Raw genomic sequence first — 21,565 nt, 5'->3', positions numbered from 1 at the left:
TTGATTAAAAAAATTTTTTTTTTTAAGTTTTCCACGGGAGTACCCCTTTAATCCTTCCAGTACTTATCAGCTGCTTTATACTACAGAGGAAGTTCTTTTCTTTTTGAATTTCCTGTCTGTCTGTCCACAGTGCTCTCTGCTGACACCTCTGCCCATTTTAGGAACTGTCCGGAGTAGGAGCAATTCCCCATAGCAAACCTCTCCTGCTCTGGACAGTTCCTGACATGGACAGAGGTGTCAGCAGAGAGCACTGTGGTTAGACAGAAAAGAAAAGTACTTCCTGTGGAGCATACAGCAGCTGATAAGTACTGGAAGGATTACGATTTTTTAATAGAAGTAATTTACAAATCTGTTTAACTTTCTGGCACCAGTTGATAAAAAAAAAAAAAAAAAAAAGTTTTCCACCAGAGTACCCCTTTAAAGGGGTACTCCTACCTCAGGCGTTCATGAAACATCCACAGGATACTCCATGAGTTTCTAATAGATGAAGGGCCACCATCCCGCCTAGTAACGCCTTAACTAGTCTCCACATCTAGGCACAGAATGCATGGACAGGGGGCTGCGCAATTTGCACGTGTGCGTGACTTTCCAACCTCCCATAGAAGTCTATGGGAGAAAAAAAAGGCACAATTCGCTGGAAAAAAAACACCATAGTCTCATGGGGCAGTTTTTCAAAATTCGCAGGGACTGAGCCAAAAAATGTCACAAAAACACCAAACGGTGGACAAAAAGAATAAAGGGAAACCCAGCCTCATACTGAGTGACATTCAGAATTAGTCACATCCACAGACTGTTATCTTCCTGGCTGCAGAACCTCATATCTCATGGCTGCAGGTTCAGTGTCTGCACCCAGAATGCTCTGCTGTAGTGCATTGTGGGAGATGTAATGTTCACTCTAGGCTGGTGTTTCCTAACAAAGGTGCCTCTAGCTGCAAAACTACAACTCCCAGCATGCCCGGACAGCCGTTGGCTGTCCGGGCATGATGGGAGTTGTAGTTTTGCAACAGTTAGAGGCAGACTAGTCAGGAAACGCTTATCTGGGCGCTGTACAGTGGTCTATGGTTAACCAAACTACATGTTTCTTAACACTATGCATCATATATCCCGTCCTCATATCCCGACCTCATATTCCTTCTTTATTGCTCGTTCTCATATCCCTTCTAGAGAGGAGCGAAGTTACAGTGATTCAATTCGTCACAAACTTCTCGGTTCGGCGGTTGCTGACTTTATCCTGCATAAATTAGTTCAGCTTTCAGGTGCTCCGGTGGCTGGAAAAGGTGGATACATTCCTAGGAGAGAGTCTCCAGCCACCGGAGCTCCTGAAAACTGAACTAATGTATGCAGGATAAAGTCAGCAACCGCCGAGCCGAGAAGTTTGTGACGAATCGAATCACTGTAAGTTCACTCATCTTTAATCCCTTCCTCATATCTTGTCCTCATATCCCGTCCTCATATCCCGTCCTCATATTCCGTCCTCATATCCCGTCCTCATATCCTGTCCTCATATCCTGTCCTCATATCCCGTCCTCATATCCCGTCCTCATATCCCGTCCTCATATCCCGACCTCATATCCTGTCCTCATATCCCGTCCTCATATCCCGTCCTCATATCCCGACCTCATATCCCGACCTCAAATCCCATCCTCATATCCCACCCTCATATCCCATCCTCATATCCTGTCCTCATATCCCGTCCTTCTATCTCGACCTCATATCTCGTCCTCATATCCCTTCATCATATCCTGACATCATATCCTGACCTCATATCTTGTCCTCATATCCCGACCTCATATCTCATTCTCATAATCCGTCCTCATATCCCGTTCTCATATCTCGTCCTCATATTCCAATCTCATATCTCATCCCTGATATCCCGTCCTCATATCCAGACCATATACATATATATATATATATATATATACACAGACACACACACACATATATGCACATATATACTGTACATACATACACATATATACTGTACATACACACATATGTTGAGTTTTCCAATTCCATATAATACGGTGTCCTCCTCTTCATCCTTAGGGAATGAGCCCGTGGACAGCTGGTACAGTGAGATTAAGAACTATGACTTCAGTAATCCCGGCTTCTCCAGTAACACAGGTAAATAAAATAATCCTCAATATTACTGGCAACAGCGCCCCTAGTGGTCAATATATACTACAAAATGCTTTTTGTCTTTGCTTATGGCAAGTCTGACCTGTTGTTATTGCTTTTATTAAGGTCACTTTACCCAGGTTGTCTGGAAGGAGTCCAAGGAGGTGGGACTGGGACTGGCTACGGATGGTAAAAAGGTCTACTTCCTGGTGGCCCAGTACAACCCAGCTGGGAACATCACCAACCCAGGCTACTACGAGAGGAACGTATTACCTTGTGCAACGGCGCCACCTACCGCCAGTGCTGGGTCTGATCCCCGACTGAAAGCAGCAAGTAACAAGGAGCCATCTGTGGCCAAGACATACCATGATACCTCACCTGTATCCAGGGCTGACCAAGGTGAGAGACAGGGCCAGATATCATATCAATTGTATGGGTTCTGGACCAATAAGTAGCCTCTTAGAGACCATGTACGAGTCAGTGTGTATCCTTCCCTGAGGTCATTAAGGAGGTCATATAGTCTGACAGTGTTGGGGTCTCATTATCACTTGACTTTATAAAGTAGGGCACAGAAAAGCAGCAAACTAGCAATGCCATAGTGCCACACAGAACAAATATAGTACTGCTATACAGTGCCAATGTAATAGTGCCACACAGAGCAAATATAATACTGCTATACAGTGCAACACTACAAAGAACCATAGAAAATCAATATAAAAGTGTCAGTAGGATAGTATCATAAGGTACAGCACCAATAGGCACTATAGAACAGTTTTTTCCAACCAGGGTGTCTCCAGCTGTTGCAAAACTACAACTCCCAGTATGCCCGGACAGCCAACGGCTGTCCGGTCATGCTGGGAGTTGTAGTTTTGCAGCATTTGATGGCGATAACACCCAGAATATTCCGTATATTTCCCAATATAAAGTGATCCTCCGCTCTTCCCGCCTGGCTCGGCCTCACTATATATATATCCGCAGTGTTGAGCGCACGTTTCTCACACACTCGCGCCGGGTGTTCGCAGCTCTCGTGAATTTTCTCGCCGAGGTTCAGATACTTCGTGTTCTCCCACCTTCTCCCGCCTGTACTGGCTGCCGCGGTGTGAAAGCTGCCAACGCCATCGCCGCAAATGATGTAACAGCGTCCTATATACCCAGATATCGCAGCGCTTCATAATCTCACCTACCAAAGTGTTTCATTTTTAGCTTTTCATATATGCTGGGAGTTGTAGTTTTGCAACAGCTGGAGGTCCACAGTTTGGAGACCACTCACATAGACCCTAGGCTTGCTGGGAGTTGTAGTGTCAAAAAATGTTGAGGTCCAAAGTTTGGAGACCACTGACCTAGACCCTGACCTAAATCCTAGGCTTGCTGGAAGTTGTTGTTTTGCAACAGCTGGAGGTCCACAGTTTGGAGACCACTGACCTAAATCTTAGGCTTGCTGGAAGTTGCAGTTTTGAAACAGCTGGAGGTCCTCCGTTTGGAGACCACTGACCAAGACCCTGGGCTTGCTGGGAGTTGTAGTGTCTCAAAATGTTGAGGTCCACAGTTTGGAGACCACTGACCTAGACCCAAGGCTTGCTGGGGGTTGTAGTTTTGCAACATTTAGAGGTCCACAGATTAGAGCCCACTGACCTAGATCTTAGGCATGCTGGGAGTTATAGTATTGCAACAACTGAAGGTCCACAGATTTGAGACCACTGACCTAGACCCTGGGCATGCTGGTAGTTGTAGTTTTTAACCAGCTAGAGGTGCTAATACAAGCTATATTCTTCAATAGAAAAAAAATAAATAAAAAACAGCACCACCCCTGTCCTCAGGTTGCATGTGGTATTACAACTTGGCTTCATTCACTTCAATGGAACTGATCTGCAATACCGCACACAACCTGAGGACAGGGGTGACGCTGGTTTTTATTGTATTTTTCTAATCCCGGATAAGGCCGGATTCACATTGCGTTTTAAGCAATACGGGACCGTATACTGCCCTGTGCTGCGGTGTCAGGGGGGTCTTTATGGTTGTCATGGAGACAATCCTCAACTGAAAACCCCTCCTGCTATCAAGGAGATAAAAGGGGTACTCCGGTCTCAGAAGATTATATTTAAATTAACTATTAACTATCACCCCACGATATAAAACTTACTAAAATAGTGTTATCACATTGTCACTGGCTTCAGCATCTTTTTTCATGATTTACATCCCCCTTGATAAGGATGTTTTGTAGTCCTCTCGTTGTCAGTGGGGTGTTGTCTCAGCAGCTCCCATGTTCCTCGCTCTCTCCTGACCAGAAGTTGTGTAGTCTTCTCATTATCAGTGTTTTATTGTCTCAGTAGCTCCCAGCTCTTCTCTCTGTCCTGACAGGATGTTGTGTAGTCCTATCATTTTTAGAGTGGTGTTGTCTCGGCAGCTCCCAGCTCCTCCCTCTTTTCTGGCAGGACTTTATTTAGTCCTCTTATTATGAGTATGATGTTGTCTCCAGCTCCCGGTTACTCCTTTTCTCCTGACAGCAAGTTGCGTAGTCCTCTCATTATCAGTGTTGTGTTGTCTCAGCAATTACCCAGCTCCTCCCTCTCTCCTGGCAGGAAGTTGTGTAGTAAACGGAATCCGGTAGTAAAAACCTATTTACCATGGAGCAGAAAATAGGATTTCCTAGAGGTAATATTTCTGAATTCTGTACTGTGAACATACTCTAAGGGCCCCCGCATGCAGCTTTATGCTTATCCATGCCACAGGCAGAGGAGCAGCCAGTGAATGCATACAGCAGGTGCTGCAGACTGTTCTGCTCTATAGAGCAATGTTTTGCAGACGGGAAATTGGCAGCAGTGCTGTTTGAGGGAAGTAGGCAGTGTTGGAGCATTGGGGAAAGCAATGCATTCTGGGAATTGTAGTTGGGGAAATGCATTCTGGGAATTGTAGTTCTGCTCAAGCAGGAAGTAATGTTCCTGACATTGTAGGGGAGAGGACTACAATGCCCAAAACAATTTTGGCAATTGGATAACAGGAATGCTATATGCTTCTGCTGCATTTGTATTTATTTTTACATGATATCTGCAATACCGGAATACCCCTTTAATGTACCCCGAATGTAGGACATGTAATACCACATTTCTCCAGCAGTGGCTGCCCACAGACCACCCTTCCAGCCATGACAACCAATCATTGGGCGTTACAGCCGATTTCCAATTTGTCCTGATGTAGAGAAGGGGTTGGGCTCTTCTTTAAAGGGGTACTCCGGTGAAAAACTATATATATATTTTTTTTTTAAATCAACTGGTGCCAGAAAGTTAAACAGATTTGTAAATTACTTCTATTAAAAAATCTTAATCCTTCCTGTACTTATTAGCTGCTGAATACTACAGCGGAAATTATTTTCTTTTTGAAACACAGAGCTCTCTGCTGACATCATGAGCACAGTGCTCTCTGCTGACATCTCTGTCCATTTTAGGAACTGTCCAGAACAGCATATGTTTGCTATGGGGATTTCCTTTTACTCTGGCAGTTCCTAAAATGGACAGAGATGTCAGCAGAGAGCACTGTGCTCATGATGTCAGCAGAGAGCTCTGTGTTTCAAAAAGAAAATAATTTCCGCTGTAGTATTCAGCAGCTAATAAGTACAGGAAGGATTAAGATTTTTTAATAGAAGTAATTTACAAATCTGTTTAACTTTCTGACACCAGTTGATTTAAAAAAAAAAAAAGTTTTTCACCGGAGTACCCCTTTAAGTATCCTTCTTTGACACCGTATGGACAGACCTATAGGGTATAGTATGTTCCCCCATAACCAAGGGGTCACGTTGCTGACTTGTGATGCCCCCTATAGATCTCGGTGTATAAACAAAACAAAAACCGTCGCCCCTCTTGGCCGGATAAGGGAACGAAAGACACAAACTGGACCTTGTCCCAGGATTCATGGGGGGTTGTGGAGGATTGGGGGGGGGGGAGAAGGATGGGGGTCTTTGTGAATAATCAGACTGAATTAAGATGCATGGAGTCTGGCTATGGATTCCCACACCGCACCACAATGACTACCCAGAAGCCCCCGCTGCAGACCCCATTCATGGAGAACACACAAGCACCAGGCCTGGTTCACTACAGACAATACAGGAACAGAACAACATGAAATCATCTCCTTATTGACTAGAATGGGAAGAGGGCGAACAATAGGGGGCGTTGTGTACAGTCTGCGGGATAACATAATGGACCCCGTGCATCCAGACGGACAGTGGTCTCCAAACTGCGGCCTCTGGCTGTTGCAAAACTACAACTCCCAGCATGCCCGGACAGCCGTTGGCTGTCCGGGCATGCTGGGAGTTGTAGTTTTGCAACAGCTGGAGGCACCCCTGGTTGGGAAACACTGAACTATACTAGATACTACTATATAGTCCAACATGCTGGGAGTTGTAGTTTTGCAACAGCAGGAGGCACCCTTGGTTGGGAAACACTGATCTATAGTACTATATCGTCCAACATGCTGGGAGTTGTAGTTTTGCCACAGTTTGGAGACCACTGACCTAGACCCTATATCTCCAAACTCTTGACCACAAGATGTTGCACGACTACAACTCCCAGCATGCCTGGACAGCCAACAGCTTGACCCAGACCCTAGGACTCCAAACAGTGGCCCTCCAGATGTTGCAAAACTACAACTCCCAGCATGCCCAGACAGCAGTTGGATGTCTGGGCATATTGGGAGTTGTAGTTTTGCAACATCTGGAAGTCCAGAGTTTGGAGACCACTGACCTTGGAGTCTAGATCTCCCAACTCTGGACCTCAAGATGTTGCAAAACTATAACTCCCAGCATGCCCAGACAGGCAATAGCTGTCTGGGCATGCTGGGAGTTGTAGTTTTGCAACATCTTGACAGATCTAGGTCAGTGGTCTCCAAACTATGACCCTCCAGATGTTGCAAAGCTACAACTCCCAGCATGCACAGACAGCTGTTGCCCGTCTGGGCATGCTGGGAGTTGTAGTTTTGCAACATCTTAAGGTCCAGAGTTGGGAGACCTAGTGTCTAAGGTCAGTGATCTCCAAACTTTGGACTTCCAGATGTTGCAAAACTACAACTCGCAGCATGCCCAGACAGGCAACAGCTGTCTGGGCATGCTGGAAGTTGTAGTTTTGCAACATCTGGAGGGTCATAGTTTGGAGACCACTAATCTAGATCTGTCAAGATGTTGCAAAACTACAACTCCCAGCATGCCCAGACAGCCAACGACTCTCCGGGCATGCTTTGAGTTGTAGTTTTTCAGTATCTGAATGGCCACAGTTTGGAGACCTAGGGTCTAGGATGACCGTTGGCTGTCTGGGCATGCTGGGAGTTGTAGTATTGGAGATCACTGACCTAGACCCTAGGTCTCCAAACACTTGACCTCAAGATGCTGAGCATGCTGAGGGTGGTAGTTTTGCAACATCTAGAGCAGTGGTCTTCAACCTGCGGACCTCCAGATGTTGCGTAACTACAACTCCCAGCATGCCCGGACAGCCAGCGGCTGTCCGGGCATGCTGGGAGTTGTAGTTTTGCAACATCTGGAGGTCCGCAGGTTGAAGACGACTGATTTAGAAGGACACTTTTTAGACACCTCTGTTATAGGACGATATTTAGGATAAATAGGATATTATTTAAAGGGCCAGTAGGGGGCGAAAAAGTAAGAGAATACAGAAAGGGGGCCCATTACATTAGGGGAGGGTCCTGATATTTATGGGGCTCATCTAACATAGTGAAACATGACTTTATCAATGGCGGGGGGTGGAGGAGGGGTGTTGGTATGTTAAGTATAGACGACTTGGGCCTCTAACTAATAATAGATAATCCAGCAAGGGTTAAAGGGACACTTTTGAGACAATCATCCAGGATGACAAAATTTGTGCCCTGAGGCTGTGTGACACCATCACCATGGGGGGGGGGGGGGGGGCAGCACTGAGAACAATTATAGACGGGACAATAGCCTGAAAAAATCAGGTAGAACAAAGGAACAAAGCCTTTAAACTTCATGGTAAAGGTACACGGAGATTAGGGCGCCATTCTGGAGATCATGGGGGTCCCAGTGGTCAGACCACCGCAATCAGACATGTATCCCTGACTGTGCGTTCAGCGCTTTCCCCCAAAAAATGTTCCTCCCTCCAAAAGAAAGGAAGAACTTACCCTACAGTGCTACCTACTAAATATCGGAAAATGGGGGCGCAATTGCATTGAAGTCTATGAGAATTTCTTTCGGTTTTAAAATGGTCAAAAGTGGTATTGCAACTGTAAATGTAAAATCTAATTAAAATTGCACAAATGAACAGGATGTTTATCCTTCTAGTGCCCTTGTGTATATATATATATATATAGCAGACACCGTGTGACACCAGATCCTATTATGCAAGCGGCCTCTCCTTACAATGTTTATTGCCCTTAGTTTTCCTTTCACTTTGTAAAAGGCCACAGAGATTAGATTCCTGGAATAGACGGCCACAGGGGCCGCGCCAGTCACAGCGAGTCCCTAATGTCGGCCGGGTATGGAGATGTTGTGACCTGTTTACTGTCTGATCGCTATCATTTTCCTCTGGTTCGTATACTAAAGCCGTCCGTATATATAGAATTAAAGGGTACCTCTCATCAAAAAAAATCTTTTGATATATTATAGATTAATGTATGCAGAATAACTTCACAATTGCATGTAATTAAAAAATCTGCTTCTTTCTATTTAATTTTCCACTTTGAAGAAATGACCACTAGGGGTCTCCCTACCAGTCCGGGCAGCAAGCATTTCAGACTCATGCTGGAGTCCTAAACACTACGAGCTGCCAGATCTGCTTTGTTCACAAAAGGAGAACACTCAGAGCCGCCAGCCTGCTTCGTTCACAGCCTGTTTGGCTGTGAACAAAGCAGGCTGGCAGCTCTGAGTGATTAGGACTCCAGCATGAGTCAGAAATGCTTGCTGATAGGACTGATCGGGAAAAATACAATAGAAAGAAGCATATTTTTCATTAACATGCTATTGGAAAGTTATTCGACATTCATTAATCTGAAATATATCAAAAGTTTATTAGATGAGAGGTCCCCTTTAATGCTTCTCACACTGGGATATTATATGATCGATATTTCTGTGGCTCCTAGTGCTTTGGAAATTCTTTTAGATTGATATCAATTTTATAGAAATACTGGGACTGCCATGGTAGGAGTTTCCTGACAAGTGTGCCTCCAGCTGTTGCAAAACTACAACTCCCAGCATGCCCGGACAGCCTTCGGCTGTCCGGGCATGCTGGGAGTTGTAGTTTTGCAACAGCTGGAGGCACACTGGATTTGCAACAGCTGGAGGCACACATGGTTCCCCTCCAGATGTTGTGTCCTGCAGGAGGGGCTCTTCATGCAGCTGTCGGGGGGTCTAGTTTCAGTGTGTTTCAGTGAATCTCTTCCCCTCCTCCTCTGGGGCTGGAGAAGTTGCAGCATCCACAGCTCAATCTTTTATCCTCTCCTAACAAGCCCGGCTCTCAGTCTGCAGGAGCCCACAGCCAAGTAATGTGACTCAGCCCTTGTCCTGGAAGCAGAAGGAGGCCGCCCCGGGGTAGAGGACTAGGAGGAGATGGGAGGCTGCTTCTCACGCCGCAGACCCAGGGGTACGTACATAGGAACCATCCGCCACCGGAGCAGCCTTAGATTGTAAGCTCTGAGGGTCCTGACTGTTCACTCTCTATAGTGTCTTAGATTGTAAGCTCTGAGGGTCCTGACTGTTCTGTCTCTATAGTGTATTAGATTGTAAGCTCTGAGGGTCCTGACTGTTCACTCTCTATAGTGTCTTAGATTGTAAGCTCTGAGGGTCCTGACTGTTCACTCTCTATAGTGTATTAGATTGTAAGCTCTGGGGGTCCTGACTGTTCTGTCTCTATAGTGTCTTAGATTGTAAGCTCTGAGGGTCCTGACTGTTCACTCTCTATAGTGTCTTAGATTGTAAGCTCTGAGGGTCCTGACTGTTCACTCTCTATAGTGTATTAGATTGTAAGCTCTGAGGGTCCTGACTGTTCACTCTCTATAGTGTCTTAGATTGTAAGCTCTGAGGGTCCTGACTGTTCACTCTCTATAGTGTCTTAGATTGTAAGCTCTGAGGGTCCGGACTCTTCACTCTCTATAGTGTCTTAGATTGTAAGCTCTGAGGGTCCTGACTGTTCAGTCTCCATAGTGTCTTAGATTGTAAGCTCTGAGGGTCCTGACTGTTCACTCTCTATAGTGTCTTAGATTGTAAGCTCTGAAGTCCTGACTGTTCACTCTCTATAGTGTCTTAGATTGTAAGCTCTGGGGGTCCTGACTGTTCACTCTCTATAGTGTCTTAGATTGTAAGCTCTGAGGGTCCTGACTGTTCACTCTCTATAGTGTCTTAGATTGTAAGCTCTGAGGGTCCTGACTGTTCACTCTCTATAGTGTCTTAGATTGTAAGCTCTGAGGGTCCTGACTGTTCAGTCTCTATAGTGTCTTAGATTGTAAGCTCTGAGGGTCCTGACTGTTCACTCTCTATAGTGTCTTAGATTGTAAGTTCTGAGGGTCCTGACTGTTCTGTCGCTATAGTGTCTTAGATTGTAAGCTCTGAGGGTCCTGACTGTTCTGTCGCTATAGTGTCTTAGATTGTAAGCTCTGAGGGTCCTGACTGTTCAGTCTCTATAGTGTCTTAGATTGTAAGCTCTGAGGGTCCTGACTGTTCACTCTCTATAGTGTCTTAGATTGTAAGTTCTGAGGGTCCTGACTGTTCACTCTCTATAGTGTCTTAGATTGTAAGCTCTGAGGGTCCTGACTGTTCACTCTCTATAGTGTCTTAGATTGTAAGCTCTGAGAGTCCTGACTGTTCACTCTCTATAGTGTCTTAGATTGTAAGCTCTGAGGGTCCTGACTGTTCACTCTCTATAGTGTTTTAGATTGTAAGCTCTGGGGGTCCTGACTGTTCACTATCTATAGTGTCTTAGATTGTAAGCTCTGAGGGTCCTGACTGTTCACTCTCTATAGTGTCTTAGATTGTAAGCTCTGAGGGTCCTGACTGTTCTGTCTCTATAGTGTCTTAGATTGTAAGCTCTGAGGGTCCTGACTGTTCACTCTCTATAGTGTCTTAGATTGTAAACTCTGGGGTTCCTGACTGTTCACTCTCTATAGTGTCTTAGATTGTAAGCTCTGAGGGTCCTGACTGTTCACTCTCTATAGTGTCTTAGATTGTAAACTCTGAGGGTCCTGACTGTTCACTCTCTATAGTGTCTTAGATTGTAAGCTCTGAGGGTCCTGACTGTTCACTCTCTATAGTGTCTTAGATTGTAAACTCTGGGGTTCCTGACTGTTCACTCTCTATAGTGTCTTAGATTGTAAGCTCTGAGGGTCCTGACTGTTCACTCTCTATATTGTCTTAGATTGTAAGCTCTGAGGGTCCTGACTGTTCTGTCTCTATAGTGTCTTAGATTGTAAGCTCTGGGGGTCCTGACTGTTCACTCTCTATAGTGTCTTAGATTGTAAGCTCTGAGGGTCCTGACTGTTCACTCTCTATAGTGTCTTAGATTGTAAACTCTGGGGTTCCTGACTGTTCACTCTCTATAGTGTCTTAGATTGTAAGCTCTGAGGGTCCGGACTCTTCACTCTCTATAGTGTCTTAGATTGTAAGCTCTGAGGGTCCTGACTGTTCTGTCTCTATAGTGTCTTAGATTGTAAGCTCTGAGGGTCCTGACTGTTCACTCTCTATAGTGTATTAGATTGTAAGCTCTGAGGGTCCTGACTGTTCACTCTCTATAGTGTCTTAGATTGTAAGCTCTGAGGGTCCTGACTGTTCACTCTCTATAGTGTCTTAGATTGTAAGCTCTGAGGGTCCTGACTGTTCACTCTCTATAGTGTATTAGATTGTAAGCTCTGAGGGTCCTGACTGTTCACTCTCTATAGTGTCTTAGATTGTAAGCTCTGAGGGTCCTGACTGTTCACTCTCTATAGTGTCTTAGATTGTAAGCTCTGAGGGTCCTGACTGTTCACTCTCTATAGTGTCTTAGATTGTAAGCTCTGAGGGTCCTGACTGTTCACTCTCTATAGTGTCTTAGATTGTAAGCTCTGAGGGTCCTGACTGTTCACTCTCTATAGTGTATTAGATTGTAAGCTCTGAGGGTCCTGACTGTTGACTCTCTATATTGTCTTAGATTGTAAGCTCTGAGGGTCCTGACTGTTCTGTCTCTATAGTGTCTTAGATTGTAAGCTCTGAGGGTCCTGACTGTTCACTCTCTATAGTGTATTAGATTGTAAGCTCTGAGGGTCCTGACTGTTCACTCTCTATAGTGTCTTAGATTGTAAGCTCTGAGGGTCCTGACTGTTCACTCTCTATAGTGTCTTAGATTGTAAGCTCTGAGGTCCTGACTGTTCAGTCTCCATAGTGTCTTAAATTGTAAGCTCTGAGGGTCCTGACTGTTCACTCTCTATAGTGTCTTAGATTGTAAGCTCTGAGGGTCCTGACTATTCTGTCTCTATAGTGTATTAGATTGTAAGCTCTGAGGTCCTGACTGTTCACTCTCTATAGTGTCTTAGATTGTAAGCTCTGAGGTCCTGACTGTTCACTCTCTATAGTGTCTTAGATTGTAAGCTCTGAGGTCCTGACTGTTCAGTCTCCATAGTGTCTTAAATTGTAAGCTCTGAGGGTCCTGACTGTTCACTCTCTATAGTGTCTTAGATTGTAAGCTCTGAGGGTCCTGACTATTCTGTCTCTATAGTGTATTAGATTGTAAGCTCTGAGGTCCTGACTGTTCACTCTCTATAGTGTCTTAGATTGTAAACTCTGAGGGTCCTGACTGTTCTGTCTCTATAGTGTCTTAGATTGTAAACTCTGAGGGTCCTGACTGTTCTGTCTCTATAGTGTCTCAGATTGTAAGCTCTGAGGGTCCTGACTGTTCTGTCTCTATAGTGTATTAGATTGTAAACTCTGAGGGTCCTGACTGTTCTGTCTCTATAGTGTCTTAGATTGTAAACTCTGAGGGTCCTGACTGTTCTGTCTCTATAGTGTCTTAGATTGTAAGCTCTGAGGGTCCTGACTGTTCACTATAGTGTCTTAGATTGTAAGTTCTGAGGGTCCTGACTGTTCACTCTTTATAGTGTATTAGATTGTAAGCTCTGGGGGTCCTGACTGTTCACTCTCTATAGTGTCTTAGATCATAAGCTCTGAGGGTCCTGACTGTTCACTCTCTATAGTGTCTTAGATTGTAAGCTCTGAGGGTCCTGACTGTTCACTCTCTATAGTGTCTTAGATTGTAAGCTCTGAGGGTCCTGACTGTTCACTCTCTATAGTGTCTTAGATTGTAAGCTCTGAGGGTCCCTACTGTTCACTCTCTATAGTGTCTTAGATTGTAAGCTCTGAGGGTCCTGATTGTGCTGTCTCTATAGTGTCTTAGATTGTAAGCTCTGAGGGTCCTGACTGTTCACTCTCTATAGTGTCTTAGATTGTAAGCTCTGAGGGTCCTGACTGTTCTGTCTCTATAGTGTCTTAGATTGTAAGTTCTGAGGGTCCTGACTGTTCACTCTCTATAATGTCTTAGATTGTAAGCTCTGGGGGTCCTGACTGTTCACTCTCGATAGTGTCTTAGATTGTAAGCTCTGAGGGTCCTGACTGTTCAGTCTCTATAGTGTCTTAGATTGTAAGCTCTGAGGGTCCTGACTGTTCACTCTCTATAGTGTCTTAGATTGTAAGCTCTGAGGGTCCTGACTGTTCACTCTCTATAGTGTCTTAGATTGTAAGCTCTGAGGGTCCTGACTGTTCACTCTCTATAGTGTCTTAGATTGTAAACTCTGAGGGTCCTGACTGTTCACTCTCTATAGTGTCTTAGATTGTAAACTCTGAGGGTCCTGACTGTTCACTCTCTATAGTGTCTTAGATTGTAAGCTCTGAGGGTCCTGACTGTTCACTCTCTATAGTGTCTTAGATTGTAAGCTCTGAGGGTCCTGACTGTTCTGTCTCTATAGTGTGTTAGAGTGTAAGCTCTGGGGGTCCTGACTGTTCACTCTCTATAGTGTATTAGATTGTAAGCTCTGAGGGTCCTTACTGTTTACTCTCTATATTGTCTTAGATTGTAAACTCTGAGGGTCCTGACTGTTCACTCTCTATAGTGTCTTAGATTGGAAGCTCTGAGGGTCCTGACTGTTCACTCTCTATAGTGTCTTAGATTGTAAGCTCTGAGGGTCCTGACTGTTCACTCTCTATAGTGTCTTAGATTGTAAGCTCTGAGAGTCCTGACTGTTCACTCTCTATAGTGTATTAGATTGTAAGCTCTGAGGGTCCTGACTGTTCACTCTCTATAGTGTCTTGGATTGTAAGTTCTGATGGTCCTGACTGTTCACTCTCTATAGTGTCTTAGATTGTAAGCTCTGAGGGTCCTGACTGTTCACTCTCTATAATGTCTTAGATTGTAAACTCTGAGGGTCCTGACTGTTCTGTCTCTATAGTGTCTTAGATTGTAAGTTCTGAGGGTCCTGACTGTTCAGTCTCCATAGTGTCTTAGATTGTAAGCTCTGAGGGTCCTGACTATTCACTCTCTATAGTGTCTTAGATTGTAAGCTCTGAGGGTCCTGACTGTTCTGTCTCTATAGCGTCTTAGATTGTAAGCTCTGAGGGTCCTGACTGTTCACTCTCTATAGTGTCTTAGATTGTAAGCTCTGAGGGTCCTGACTGTTCACTCTCTATAGTGTCTTAGATTGTAAGCTCTGAGGGTTCTGACTGTTCACTCTCTATAGTGTCTTAGATTGTAAGCTCTGAGGGTCCTGACTGTTCACTCTCTATAGTGTCTTAGATTGTAAGCTCTGAGGGTCCTGACTGTTCACTCTCTATAGTGTCTTAGATTGTAAGCTCTGAGGGTCCTGACTGTTCACTCTCTATAGTGTCTCAGTTTATAAGCTCTGAGGGTCCTGACTGTTCACTCTCTATAGTGTCTTAGATTGTAAGCTCTGAGGGTCCTGACTGTTCACTCTCTATAGTGTCTTAGATTGTAAGCTCTGAGGGTCCTGACTGTTCAGTCTCCATAGTGTCTTAGATTGTAAGCTCTGAGGGTCCTGACTGTTCACTCTCTATAGTGTCTTAGATTGTAAGCTCTGAGGTTCCTGACTGTTCACTCTCTATAGTGTCTTAGATTGTAAGCTCTGAGGTTCCTGACTGTTCACTCTCTATAGTGTCTTAGATTGTAAGCTCTGAGGTTCCTGACTGTTCACTCTCTATAGTGTCTTAGATTGTAAGCTCTGAGGTTCCTGACTGTTCACTCTCTATAGTGTCTTAGATTGTAAGCTCTGAGGTTCCTGACTGTTCACTCTCTATAGTGTCTTAGATTGTAAGCTCTGAGGGTCCATATTGTTCACTCTCTATAGTGTCTTAGATTGTAAGCTCTGAGGGTCCTGACTGTTCACTCTCTATAGTGTCTTAGATTGTAAGCTCTGAGGGTCCTGACTGTTCACTCTCTATAGTGTCTTAGATTGTAAGCTCTGGGGGTCCTGACTGTTCACTCTCTATAGTGTCTTAGATTGTAAGCTCTGAGGGTCCTGACTGTTCACTCTCTATAGTGTCTTAGATTGTAAGCTCTGAGGGTCCTGACTGTTCAGTCTCCATAGTGTCTTAGATTGTAAGCTCTGAGGGTCCTGACTGTTCACTCTCTATAGTGTCTTAGATTGTAAGCTCTGAGGGTCCTGACTGTTCACTCTCTATAGTGTCTTAGATTGTAAGCTCTGAGGGTCCTGACTGTTCACTCTCTATAGTGTCTTAGATTGTAAGCTCTGAGGGTCCTGACTGTTCACTCTCTATAGTGTCTTAGATTGTAAGCTCTAGGGGTCCTGACTGTTCACTCTCTATAGTGTCTTAGATTGTAAGCTCTGAGGGTCCTGACTGTTCACTCTCTATAGTGTATTAGATTGTAAGCTCTGAGGGTCCAGACTGTTCACTCTCTATAGTGTCTTAGATTGTAAGCTCTGAGGGTCCTGACTGTTCACTCTCTATAGTGTCTTAGATTGTAAGCTCTGAGGGTCCTGACTGTTCAGTCTCCATAGTGTCTTAGATTGTAAGCTCTGAGGGTCCTGACTGTTCACTCTCTATAGTGTCTTAGATTGTAAGCTCTGAGGGTCCTGACTGTTCACTCTCTATAGTGTCTTAGATTGTAAGCTCTGAGGGTCCAGACTGTTCACTCTCTATAGTGTCTTAGATTGTAAGCTCTGAGGGTCCTGACTGTTCACTCTCTATAGTGTCTTAGATTGTAAGCTCTGAGGGTCCTGACTGTTCTGTCTCTATAGTGTCTTAGATTGTAAGCTCTGAGGGTCCTGACTGTTCTGTCTCTATAGTGTCTTAGATTGTAAGCTCTGGGGGTCCTGACTGTTCACTCTCTATAGTGTCTTAGATTGTAAGCTCTGAGGGTCCTGACTGTTCAGTCTCCATAGTGTCTTAGATTGTAAGCTCTGAGGGTCCTGACTGTTCACTCTCTATAGTGTCTTAGATTGTAAGCTCTGAGGGTCCTGACTGTTCACTCTCTATAGTGTCTTAGATTGTAAGCTCTGAGAGTCCTGACTGTTCACTCTCTATAGTGTCTTAGATTGTAAGCTCTGAGGGTCCTGACTGTTCACTCTCTATAGTGTCTTAGATTGTAAGCTCTGAGGGTCCTGACTGTTCACTCTCTATAGTGTCTTAGATTGTAAGCTCTGAGGGTCCTGACTGTTCACTCTCTATAGTGTCTTAGATTGTAAGCTCTGAGGGTCCTGACTGTTCACTCTCTATAGTGTCTTAGATTGTAAGCTCTGAGGGTCCTGACTGTTCACTCTCTATAGTGTCTTAGATTGTAAGCTCTGGGGGACCTGACTGTTCACTCTCTATAGTGTCTTAGATTGTAAGCTCTGAGGGTCCTGACTGTTCACTCTCTATAGTGTCTTAGATTGTAAGCTCTGAGGGTCCTGACTGTTCACTCTCTATAGTGTATTAGATGTAAGCTCTGAGGGTCCTGACTGTTCACTCTCTATAGTGTCTTAGATTGTAAGCTCTGAGGGTCCTGACTGTTCACTCTCTATAGTGTCTTAGATTGTAAGCTCTGAGGGTCCTGACTGTTCACTCTCTATAGTGTCTTAGATTGTAAGCTCTGGGGGTCCTGACTGTTCACTCTCTATAGTGTCTTAGATTGTAAGCTCTGAGGGTCCTGACTGTTCACTCTCTATAGTGTCTTAGATTGTAAGCTCTGAGGGTCCTGACTGTTCACTCTCTATAGTGTCTTAGATTGTAAGCTCTGAGGGTCCAGACTGTTCACTCTCTATAGTGTCTTAGATTGTAAGCTCTGGGGGTCCTGACTGTTCACTCTCTATAGTGTCTTAGATTTTAAGCTCTGAGGGTCCAGACTGTTCACTCTCTATAGTGTCTTAGATTGTAAGCTCTGAGGTCCTGACTGTTCAGTCTCCATAGTGTCTTAGATTGTAAGCTCTGAGGGTCCTGACTGTTCACTCTCTATAGTGTCTTAGATTGTAAGCTCTGAGGGTCCTGACTGTTCAGTCTCTATAGTGTCTTAGATTGTAAGCTCTGAGGGTCCTGACTGTTCACTCTCTATAGTGTCTTAGATTGTAAGCTCTGGGGGTCCTGACTGTTCACTCTCTATAGTGTCTTAGATTGTAAGTTCTGAGGGTCCTGACTGTTCACTCTCTATAGTGTCTTAGATTGTAAGCTCTGAGGGTCCTGACTGTTCACTCTCTATAGTGTCTTAGATTGTAAGCTCTGAGGGTCCTGACTGTTCACTCTCTATAGTGTCTTAGATTGTAAGCTCTGGGGGTCCTGACTGTTCACTCTCTATAGTGTCTTAGATTGTAAGCTCTGAGGGTCCTGACTGTTCACTCTCTATAGTGTCTTAGATTGTAAGCTCTGGGGGTCCTGACTGTTCACTCTCTATAGTGTCTTAGATTGTAAGCTCTGAGGGTCCTGACTGTTCAGTCTGCAGAGGATCTTAGATTGTAAGCTCTGAGGGTCCTGACTTTCGTATAGTTCCATCCCTTCTTGTAGATTATTGCTCTCTGGTATTGAATAGGTTAAGCCTTTTTTTAAATTTTTTTATATTTTTTTATTGCTTCGAAACTATAAAAGGGTGGGGGTCTGCTGTCACTGGCTTCTTCAAGATCTTTATCCTTCCGAAAACTCCTGGAGCCTCATTCTTAATTCCTGAGTCATTTCACATTGTGAGAATAAACAAGCGCTGGAGCGGCCATGTCTACACTCTACAGGGGAAGGATCTGTCATAAATATTAGTCCAGCACTCTAGAGATAATGCAGCTGTAGTGTCTACATCAGGACAAACCGTGGCTCTCCATGGCTGCATGCTGGGACTTGTGGTTCTCCACGAACCACAGGGCCATAGAAGCCACCTATTTCAATAGCCATATCTTACTATTACCAGTCACATACCACTAGTTTTGCTCTACAGCAGTGGTAACCTTGTACCTAATCCTGATTATTTACTTTTTTTCTAGCGCCTATATTTCTCTCACAAATACCTTCTTTCTGTTGCTCACTTGGTTTGTCATTCTGTGATCTGGTGGGGGCAGGTCTTCACTCTGCAAGACTCATCTTCCTCCCTGAGTCTGCTGTGCTGGGTCTCCTCCTCCTCGTCACTGCAGGCTGCTCTGTAACCCCCTCCCCCTCTTGTTTTTACGCTAGTCTGATAGGACAGGAGTGAACACTGAGTAGTGCTAGTCCTGCCTTCACGTCGTGGACTTTGTTCCGGCCTGTGCTTCAGCTGGGACAAAGATGATACTGCAGCTGAACAAGATTAAAGTAGATCTGCAGTGTTGGGGGATAAGTGTCTGACCCCCGCAATCTCCTGTACGGGGCCCCAGCTCTGCATGTTTCTCTATGGGAGAGGAGGAGATGCAGCCCATGGTCCCATGATATGAATGGGAAAGGTGTTTTTGTAACGCTCTGTGACCATTGCAAAGGTAGATGGAGGCTGATCTGTAGAAACATCTATTGTGTATATCTCTGTTATCTATACGTTGGTGTCACCTCTTATTGTAAAGCCGGGTTCACACAACGCATGTTATAAGTAGAAATGTTGGTTGTTGGTTTCCGCGCCGAATATTAGTCTTTCTGCACGGAATGTGGGAGGATTCTCTACGGAATGTTGGGGTGGATCTTCTATGGAATGTGGGGGTGGATCTTCTTCAGAATGTGGGGGTGGATCTTTTATGGAATGTGGGGGCGGATCTTCTACGGAATGTGGGGGTGGATCTTCTACGGAATGTGGGGGTGGATCTTCTACGGAATGTGGGGGTGGATCTTCTACGGAATGTGGGGGTGGATCTTCTACGGAATGTGGGCGGATCTTCTATGGAATGTGGGCGGAGCTTCTATGGAACGTGGGCGGATTTTCTATGGAATGCTGGCAGATCTTCTATGGAATGTGGGCGGATCTTCTATGGAATGTGGGCGGATCTTCTATGGAATGTGGGCGGATTTTCTATGGAATGCTGGCGGATCTTCTATGGAATGTGGGCGGATCTTCTATGGAACGTGGACGGATTTTCTATGGAATGCTGGCAGATCTTCTATGGAATGCTGGCAGATCTTCTATGGAATGTGGGCGGATCTTCTATGGAATGTGGGCGGATCTTCTATGGAATGTGGGCGGATCTTCTATGGAACGTGGGCAGATTTTCTATGGAATGCTGGTGGATCTAATGTCGCCGGATCTTCTATGGAATGTCGGCGGATCTTCTATGGAATGTGGGCAGATCTTCCATGGAATGTGAGCGAATCTTCTACGGAATGTTGGCGGATCTTCTATGGAACGTGGGCGGATCTTCTACGGAATTTGGGCGGATCTCCTATGGAACATGGGCGGATCTTCTACGGATCTTGCACACAGATTTTGCACATGGAATTCTGTCTGTAATTCCAAGCAGACTATGTGCCCGCATTCCATGTGGAAACCAACAACCAACTTGGCGGCTAAACACATACTGGGAAAATCCCTTGTGTCAACCCAGCCTTACAGTAAGAGATGACACCATTGTATAGATAACAAAGGTATACACAATAGCTGTTGCTCACAGATCAGCGTCCCCCCTCCCTCTAAAATGTAAAAGTCACAGAGCGTGCCCAGACACCTTTCCCATTCATATCAATGGGACAGCTCCTGTCTATTGCCACAAATGTTCATCAGGGTTGCAGTAAAGCAGCTCTTAAATTCAGTGTTTTCCAAACAGGGCGTCTTCAGCTGTTGCAAAACTACAACTCCCAGCATGCTGGGAGTTGTAGTTTTGCAACAGCTGGAGACACACTGTTTGGAAAACACTGCTATAAATACTGTTAACAAGAGCTCAGGCAAGATGGCTGCCACCATTATAATATACTAATAACAAAATAAAAAAAGTTACAATCAGAAAATTGAAATATATTACAAAAAAAAACAAAAAAAAACATTCTGTATTTAGCTCTAATCAGTAACAAAAAAAAATTACAAATTCATGGCCGTGTCCAGCTGCAGCCCCCGCGCCTCCGGTATGACGTCACCAAGGTCGTAGCTATAAACAAGAAGATGCTGATGAGTGAAGTTTGGCAACCACAAGGGAAAGGGTTTGGCGCTGCTGAGGCCGGCAAACTGGTTGTGCGGTCATTGGACCTTGTTGACCGAGGTTTTTCCTTTATTAGCAAAGTTTCCGCTCGATATACAAACATCTGTAGACACAAGGCCCTAAAGCTCCTGCTCATCCGGAGCTTCCTGGTTCATGACTAGAATTCCAGAACTGCAGTGAAGACTGACACATTTACAGGCTGAATGGTAAAAAAAGATCCTACAGTATCATAGACTGGTGTTTCCCAACCAGGATGCCTCCAGCTGTTGCAAAACTACAACTCCCAGCATGCCCGGACAGCCGTTGGCTGTCCGGGAATGCTGGGAGTTGTAGTTTTACAACAGCTGGGGGCACCTTGGTTGGGAAACACCAGCCAGTCTACACAGTCTGCTGTGCAGCTTGGACGCCAAGACATGACGCATTCTTAGGCCTCCGTGTGCGCCATCAATCAGCTTCCTCCAGTCGGTGACACAGCAGTCTGGGGTATGTGTTGCCTAATACTGTACAGATGGCTACACAGTTACTGTATATATAGTACAGTGCGGGGGGTGTCAGGTGGGGGAGGGAATGTATTTCACTAGTGGAGCTTATATTCAGTCATTCTGGTGGCTGGAAGTTACAGGCCTGAGGCTGCACTACTGAGACATTCTGATACATACAATGCAATGCAAAACATTAATTATGTTAAGAACCCCCCCCAACCTAAAGCCTAAGACCCCCATCATTATACCCCATCACTGACCACACCGCTATACACACACATGACATCCCCTAAACTAGTACAGGCCCCAGACCAGACCCCCCTTGTTTCCAAGTCCAGGCCAGGTTAGGTTCCAAAACTAATACAGACCTCAGACCAGACCCCACCTCCAAACATATGCAGAATCTAGACCAGACCCCT

General features: G+C 45.0%; 1 protein-coding gene across 1 annotated transcript in view; it reads left to right on the top strand.

Annotated features, from left to right (window-relative positions):
• The window catches only part of LOC130290645 (uncharacterized), a 71,184-nt gene that overhangs the window by 18,293 nt on the left and 31,326 nt on the right, over positions 1 to 21,565 (top strand). Inside the window, exons 4-5 of the mRNA XM_056538551.1 lie at positions 2,047 to 2,124; positions 2,245 to 2,517. Of these exons, the coding sequence (XP_056394526.1) occupies positions 2,047 to 2,124; positions 2,245 to 2,517 (351 nt within the window). The remainder of the gene's footprint in view (positions 1 to 2,046; positions 2,125 to 2,244; positions 2,518 to 21,565) is intronic.

The sequence above is a fragment of the Hyla sarda genome, chromosome 9 (assembly GCF_029499605.1).
Source record: "Hyla sarda isolate aHylSar1 chromosome 9, aHylSar1.hap1, whole genome shotgun sequence".
NCBI classification, from domain to species: Eukaryota; Metazoa; Chordata; class Amphibia; order Anura; family Hylidae; genus Hyla; species Hyla sarda.
This window is presented reverse-complemented; position numbering and strand designations above follow the sequence as displayed.